The sequence below is a fragment of the Galeopterus variegatus genome, unplaced genomic scaffold (genome assembly GCF_000696425.1).
Source record: "Galeopterus variegatus unplaced genomic scaffold, G_variegatus-3.0.2 Scaffold2555, whole genome shotgun sequence".
NCBI lineage: Eukaryota > Metazoa > Chordata > Mammalia > Dermoptera > Cynocephalidae > Galeopterus > Galeopterus variegatus.
In genome coordinates, this window is record NW_007728666.1 from 216,949 (window position 1) to 225,001 (window position 8,053).

Below are 8,053 nucleotides of genomic sequence, written 5' to 3' on the forward strand. Positions count from 1 at the left end.
CCACCCCTTACCCCCCGCCCTCCCTTTCCAGCCCATTGCCTTCCCAGGACTGCAAATCTCCTGCTTTAACTCTGGACTTTGTACCTGCCACCGGAAATTCACTTGTTTACCAGGGCCACCAGCTTGAGTGGCTGCCTGCTGAGGTGTTTGCCCCTTCTAGAGCCCGCTGGACCCCTCCCTGGATCCCAGTTGCCCCAGCCTCTCCCCCCAGCATTGGAGGTGGGGGGTAGGGCTGCACCTATAAAGTTCTTGGCAAAAGCTTGGGAAGACCTAAGGTGAATCCCTGTTGGAGGCGCAGCCTGCCGCCCAGCCCTCCCCTCACCTGCAGCTTCCGCCCCGCCCCGCTGCCTCCCCAGGTGAGTCAAGCGCAGCTCTGGCCCGCCCACCTGTCTAGGTTCTGCCAGCCACAGCCGGAAGCTTCCTCCTCGGACTGTGCACAGTTCCTGAAGGTGGGAGCAGAGGGGGAAGACTTTGGGGGGCCTGGGAGGGGGCACCCAGGCTCTACACATATCCCCAGGGGCTCCCAGGCACTGGAAAGAAGCTACATATCTGGGTGGGGGGTGTGTGTCTGTGCAGATTGCGGGGTGGGGGGTGTGTTTGTGGAGAAAAGTGTGACCTGGGGGGGTGGAGTGACAGACTCTGTGTGTGTGTGTGTGTGTGTGTGTGTGTGTCTGTGTGTCTGTGTGTCTGTGTATTGAGGGGATGGGCAGGCCACTGTGGGCTGTGAGTTCAGAGGCCTTTTGGGGAGTGTCTGTATGCCCTTGGAAGGTTATCATATATATGTGTGTGTCCTTGGGAAGGATTCACAGGGATGGAGCAAAGAGGAAAGGAATAGGAGTGAAATCTTAGAAATGTCAGATTGATTTGATTCCTTTCAATTGAACGAATTCTCATTTTTTGAGGACTCAGTGTCGAGCATGAGGCCCACAACAAGCAACCAATGAATGCTTGCTAATGAATGAATGAACAACCCACCTTTCCTCCTTCTCCCCTAAACACTGCTGAGCAGCCGAGTGCCCGCCCACTCACCTGGGCAGAGGAATCAGCCCCAACCCTGCCTTCAGTGAGCTGCCTGTCCAATAGCCGCCAGTTCTGACAGGTGGTTGACTGGGCAGAACAATAGAGGGGTCACCCGGGGGGGATCCTGGGACAGCCTTATGGGCAGGTATGGTCTGATTTGGCCTTGAGGGATGGGGGCTCAAAAAGTTGAGGAGTGGGTGGTGGGGGAGCAAGAGGGTGGGTGAGTGGGGAGGGGTGTGTGTGTGGAGCATGGTGGAGGGAACTGTGGAGGAAAGGGGCAAGAGTTTGCCTTGAGGGCCGTGTACTGGATTGGGAGACCTTGAACTTGCTGAGGAATGTGCATGCAGCCCTGAGGGGCATGGGAGCTCTTGAGGGATTTTAAGCAGGGGAGTAATAAGGTCAGATTTGATCTTCATGCCTGTGGCTCTGGGCATACACCAGAGATGGGGAGAGACCAGTTAGATTATGGCTAGAGTCAAGGTACACGATGAAGGTGGCTTGGACTCAGCAGTGGTGCTGGGGTGGGTGGTAGGGACATAGTCATTCCAGAGATATTTAGAGGAAGAACTGATAGGGCTTGGTGACAGGCTGAGGTATCTGTATTAAGGAATATGAAGGGGTACTCCCCTAACATTGGGGCTTATCTCCTAGGTACCTCCCTAGCCTGGCTACTCTGCCCCAGGGCCTCCTATGATTCAGGAGCTCGACCTGCAGATACTCTTCAGCCCCAGCTGTTCCTCCTCCAGGTACTTCCCTACCCTTGGTGCTCTTCCTCTAGATACCCCAGACTCAGGGGATCCTCCTCCAGGCGTTCCCAAGCCTTGTGCTCTTCCTCCAGCTACTCCAGTAGTTCGGGTGTTCCTCCTCTAGGCGCCCCAGCCCTAGGTGATTCACATGCAGATGACTTCCTGATTCAGGTGATCCTTGTTTGGATACTCCCTGACTTGAGCCTCCCTCTGAGGGCAGTGCGTGGGCCTCCTGTGGTTGGAGGTGAACACATAGGGAGGTGAACACACAGGAGGTGAACACACAGGGAGGGTGTGGGTGGCAGTGGCTTCCAACTCAGGAGCAGAGGGGCCAGGGCTGCCTTGGGGACTTGCATCAACCTCCGCATGTGGTCTCTACTTTGGCTGGGTAGCTCCAAGCTGTTTATAAGTCCTAGGGTTTATCTCCAGCCTTTGGGAGCCAGTGCCTACCTGTGCCCCATCTCCTGTCCTCACCTACCAAGCAGCGTAGCAGGCTGGGCTCTGGTAACAGAGACCTGGATTCGAATCCTAGGATTTTGGTTGCAACAGTTCACTTTTCTTGGCCTCGGAGCCCTCATCTATAAAGGGGGATATAGTTTATACACATCCTATAAGGTTTTGTGAGCGCATTGCCCAGTGCCTGAATCATAAAGAGCGCTCAGTAAGTTCTAGAATTTATTTATTTATTTTTAGTAGTTTCTGGAGCTGGACTTGCAATGGTTTCTTACAAATAGCCAGTTTCTGTGTACTCAGCTTGTATCCCTGACGTAGCATATGCACCCTGTGGCCACCCCTGACACCCACCCCTATGTGTATTTTCCAGGACTTGTGCCCTGAGGCTGCCTGGTATCTGAGGGTCTCCTTGGAGTTAGGGCTCTTCCTGGTGGAGGCTGAGGCTCACTGGTGTCATCAGGCCCCTCCATGAATGAGACAAACCAAAGTAAGTGACAGTGGGATGGTGATTGAGGAGGGGTGGGCTCCCCTTAGATGCTGGGATTAGAGAAGGGACCCTCAGTTTCCCCAGGGAGCCCCATCTGGGGCCCCACCCATAATGCTGTCCCTTTCTCTGCAGCCCTTGTGGGGCCCTCGGAGCTCCCTACAGCATCAGCCGTGGCCCCTGGACCTGGCACTGGGGCCCGGGCATGGCCCGTGCTGGTAGGGGTTGTGCTGGGGGCTGTGGTCCTTTCTCTCCTCATCGCACTTGCTGCCAAATGCCACCTTTGCCGCCAGTACCATGCCAGCTACCAGCACCGCCCGCTGCCTGGGACAGGGAGAGGAAACCGCCCAGAGGTGGGTGAAGATGAGGATGATGATGGCTTCATCGAGGACAATTACATTCAGCCTGGGGCTGGCGAGCTGGGGACAGATGGTAGCAGGGACCACTTCTCCCTCTGAGCCCCAATCTTTGGACACTCCCCTCCTCCATCCATGCCTGACAGCTTAAGGACAGTGGTTACTACATGGGAGCCTCGAGCCTCAGGGACAGAGTGGCTAGGGCTTAAGGGTTGACCACAGGTAGAGCAATTCTCCCTTCCCTGACACTAGTCACCACAGTGACAGTGACCCTGTCTTGCTCAATAACCCTCAATGGCTCCCTGATGTTCTCAGGATAAAGTTTAATGAAGGCCTGATGATAGAAAGAAGGCCCTCTGTGACCAGGCCTCTGTCAGCCTTTTGGTTTCCTTTCTTACCTTCTCCTCCTTCACTCCCTGCTGAGCTAAGTGTGTGCCATCCTCCGTCCTCCACCATGTGCCTTCTCCCTGCAGCTTTGCACGCACTGTTCCCCTGCCCAGATGGCCCTACACGCTTCACCTAAAGCCTCTGAGACAGTGATGAAAACCTTGGTCAATAGGCCCCACGGGGCCTGCCCAGATGATAACCTTTGAGCAGGTGAAAACCAGGGCCAAGTATCTCACTGAAATTTTTTCCTGTCAATAAAGTAGGTAATCTGGTTATAACATATTATGTTTTTTCACAGGGATTAATAAATCTATTTTCATTTTGAATAAAAATATAAAGTTGTCACTCCTTTTTATTTTTCCTGAACTAGAACTTATTATTTATAGCTGGAAGACATTGCTCTGACGTCCCCTCCTGCAGGACACCTCTTAATAACCCCCTGTGAGTGTCTCTTTTATTGCCCTGGCCACATTTGATTCAAATCTTGATTACAGTTTGCACTCACGCCTTCCTGCGCCTGTACTCACTGCTAGGCTGTGGGCTCCCTTATATGAGAATCTGAGGCCCCAGGCTGTGTGTCTTGTTCCAGATCCTCAGATTCTCATATAAGGTGGCTGCTAAAGAAACGTGATGAATTTTTTGAATTATTGTGGGCTGTGGAGTGAATGGATGAAAGAGGGGAAGTGGAGACTGTCAGGAATCTTGAGGAAGAGGAAGGGAAGGATGGGGTCATGTTCGCTGGTGGGGAGACGGAAGAAGGGAGGCACTTTTAAGAGGGGAGGGACTCGAGTACACTGTTCTTAATGGCAAGTAATAGGGAGAGGTTTGGAGAAGAATCCTGGCTGTTACATAGACTCAAAGGGATGGCTGTCTTGAGGCTGGCAGTCCCAGCTGCCAGAGGTCAGGCATTGTACCTCCAGCCTGCTGTCATTTAGGGGCATTGATGAGACTGTCCACACCTAAAGCCCCCAAACTCTCAATTCCAAGTTTCGAGTACTCAGGCACATGAATCTGTTTGGTCCAGTGTTGGGAAAATAGAATAATTTAATCAGGTCCCCTTGCCTAAGGTCAGGTTGGGGGTGGTGTGGAGCATTTTTTGTAAGCAAATTGTGTGTGGGGGTGGGGTGGGGTGGAGTTAGTGCGCATGGGCGGTGCCGCAACCTGGCTGGTGTTTTCTACTGCCTCGGGCGGCCGCCTCGTGCAATCATGCTTTCCAACCTATGGTTTCCAAGGACCTTTTGCCAGTTACCTAGCTCATAGACCTGTGTGTGAGGGGTCTGGGGACCCAGACTGATGTGTGAAGGGTTTGTGACCCAGTCTGTGAATGCGCTTGAGAGGTCTGTGAGCTCCAGACCCAGCCCTAGCTCGACAATTGGCACAGTCGGCAGGATTACGGGCAGGTAAAAGAGCTCGACACCCAGTTTGGGTCAGGTCTCACCACTGGTCTAGTCAGCTACGACTGGGGGGTGGGGTCCTGTAGCACATACATGGTTTGGGGAGCCCACATGTTTGCTCCAGGTCATTCCCAGACATGGGGCAGTCTTCATGAGCCAGATGGCCATGCCACACGTGTCTGCCCTTTGAGGAAAGAGCCAGCAGAGGAGGACAGTGAGGGAACAGCTAAGGTAGTGAGGTGCTTGAGAAAAAGGCAGGAGGGTAAGGAGGACCTGAATATAGAGGGTAAGCCGGAGAGTGGATCAGATCAGCTAGGGCCTTGGATGCCGAGATACAGAGTGTATACTCCAACCTGAGAGCAATCGAGGCTTGTGTGTGGATGTTTTTTGGTGAGGAAGTGACATAATCATGATAGGAAAGTCATTCTGGCTGCTGTGCAGAGGCGGATTGGAGGGGAGAGATGGAGAGACAGGTGATCAGACCTGACTAAGGTGTGGCATGGGAAACATTCCAGAGATGGGAAGGAGGCAGGGTTGACAGGACTTATTGATTTTGGATATGGGGAGTAGGAAGGCACTAGCGAAGCCGCCCTGGCCTCTGGCTTGGTGGTTGGGTGCCCTGAGGAAAAGCAGGCTGGGGAATGGGGATGCAGTGTTGCATGAGGGGCTTCCAGGGGGAGATGCGCAGGGACAGCTGGATTCACAGGGAAGAGGTCCAGTCTGCGGACATGGGTTTGGGAATACATAGCAATAGCATCACTGAGAGCAGGAGAGGATGAAATTGCCAGGGAGGGGCAGAGTGACAGGAGGTGCTCAGGACTGAGTGGGGGACACATCTCAGGGACTGTCAGCAGAGGAGGGCCTGGCGGGGAGGCGGGGACGAAGCAGCCAGCGAAGAGCCCGGCTCACATGGCCCCAACCCAGTAACTGACCCTCGCAGGCCTGGGAAGTCCCTGTGTCTGAGAAAGCAGCAGAGGCTGCCCCAGTCCCAGACCCTGAGCGGCAGACCTGAGGGGCTAGGGGCACGTCCTGGCCTCTGAGGGAAGAGCTGCTGCACGTAGCTGGGCCTGTCCCCTCCCTGGGGCTCCCTCAATTCCCACCATGGAGGGGCTGCCCTGTGTGCAATTCTGTGCTGAGAGCTGCTCAGCTGTCCCTGTTTCCACACACTTTGGGACCTGAGTCAGAACCTCTGAGGGAGCCAGGAGAAAGTGCAGCCCAATCCCAGATGAGCAGCTGCTTTTCCTGAGCCTGTACCCCACAAAGACCTCCTCTCAGAACCTCCTGTTGGGTGTCAAGCCTGGCTGGGTCAGGGCCTGGAGTCACAGGAACCTTGGACCCTGGCCTTCAAAGCCTTGTTTGATTCCTCAGAGGAATCTGTCCCCACTGTGTTCTGCATGCCTGGGCCAGGCACAAAAGGACAGCATGACAGGGTCCACAGGCTGAAAGGGCCAGGGTTGCTGGGACTCAGCCAGATCCTGTCTCTGGTCTGGCCTCTTTTGGCTTTAGGTCCTGGCGCCAGCCTGCATCTGTCCCCAGCCATGCCCCTTGTCCTTCACGCCTCAGTAGCTGCCACTATCTACCCTGCCCTGGGAAACCCAGCCCAGACCTGACTGTGGAAGACAACCCAGCTTCCTGGCTGCATTGTCCCGCTGCCTCCGAAGGCAAGGCCACATCTCTTGTCTTGTGTGGAGGCCAAAGAAAGGGGTCACACAAAACCACAGACATGATGTTGAAGAAACTCCAGCAGCATCCTAGCAAAGTGGCAAAGTGAGTTGGATTCAAATCCAAGATCTGTCATTTGCATGCTGTGTGACCTTGGGTGAGTTCCTTAACCCCTCAGTGCTCCAACTTCTCAGTAAAATGGGGAGCACAATAGCACTTAGCTCACGGTTGTTAGCAGGGCTATGTGAGTGATACACGTGAACTAGAACAGGCCAAGTGCTTTGCAAATGTTAGCTATACCCCTGTGGGCACCCCCAGGGCAACAGCTCCCCACCATTTGCAGCCAGTGTTAATCCTGAGGGAGGAGCTTGCCAGGCTTCCTCCCTCATTCACTTCTGGGCTGGGGATTTGAACATCTGTTTCCCAAGACTCAGGTCAGAAGATCTGGTCAGGACAGCAAAGGATTTGAATTGGTATCTCTGGTGCTGTAGAATATAACAATAACAACACAAACAACAACAATTATAATAGCACTGATATTCTAGCGCATCCTTACAGCAGCCCTGCTGGGCAGGCACTCCCGTTTCATTGATTGAGAAGTTGCGGTTCAAGCAAGTTAGCTGCACCTTGCCTACTTTATCAACAATGGTGCCAATATCTCACCTCGAAGTAACAATAAAACACTTAGAAGGAACCTCTTGGTTGTTGGACTTTCTCCCACCTTGCTTGGGCTGGGAGAAATGGGGGCCGAGAAGTGTCAGGTGCAAGCTTCAGGTTTGGCAAGGCAGGCTGTGAGGGTAGAAGTGGAATGCCCCACCCCTGGCCAGGCCCAGCCCTTCAGGTCCCTGGGGTGACTTCCAAGGCTTTGCCCAGGGGGGTCTTGCTGGTCCTGGAGAACAGTCAAGAAGGCAGCCCCTGTCCTTGGGCAGAAGCTGAGGAGGAGGGGAAACATATACGTCCCCTGGGGCTTGGAGGGAGCTTCTCCAGGGAGGCCTGAGTGTCTCCAGAAGGCCCAAGGTCTCATATGGGATATGACTGGATATGGTGCGAGGACCACTTCGACTGGACCAGATTTGGCAGTTTCTAGAGCATATTTTTCCAGCTTCCAAATATCCAGGTGACATGGCTGAAAGCCTAGAATTTAACTGTTAAGCCCAGGAGGGACATGTGTCAGGTTTCTCTCTATACCTCACCTGCCACCCAGTGGGAGCCTCTCGATGCAGATCACTCTGCCTTGTCTCTCCATCAGCCCCCTCTTGTCTTTTCTCTTCATCCAACACCAGTTTAGATTTTGGGATCCATTATGCCAACCTCTCTTGCCCAATATCCTCAACTCATCCCCACGGTCTCCCCACTGTGCATTCCTGGTGGAACTCTGACCTGAGACCAACCCCTCCCGGTGCCTGCATCCAGCCTCTGTGTGCTGTTGAGAAAATCCCACCATCACGTAGCCCAGTGCTTCTGGCAATGCCTGGTCTTTAGCTTCATGCAGACTCTCGAAACTCTGAGAATCTTGCTGTTTCCTTGATCAGATCCCTCTCCCTTCTCCAA

At 53.9% G+C, this 8,053-nt stretch overlaps 1 protein-coding gene across 2 annotated transcripts; it reads left to right on the plus strand.

Annotated features, from left to right (window-relative positions):
* The first annotated feature begins 296 nt into the window (after nt 1-296).
* Nucleotides 297-3,780, plus strand: LOC103598286 (chromosome unknown open reading frame, human C1orf210). 2 transcript variants are annotated; one of them, XM_008582279.1, is made up of 4 exons: nt 297-356; nt 1,672-1,766; nt 2,590-2,706; nt 2,839-3,780. In XM_008582279.1, the coding sequence occupies exons 3-4, from the start codon at nt 2,688-2,690 to the stop codon at nt 3,159-3,161; spliced, it is 342 nt and encodes a 113-aa protein (XP_008580501.1). In that variant the 5' UTR covers nt 297-356; nt 1,672-1,766; nt 2,590-2,687; the 3' UTR covers nt 3,162-3,780. The 2 variants fall into 2 exon arrangements, with proteins under 2 accessions (XP_008580501.1, XP_008580500.1); XM_008582278.1 differs by lacking the exon at nt 297-356 and adding an exon at nt 402-449.
* The last annotated feature ends 4,273 nt before the right edge of the window (nt 3,781-8,053 follow it).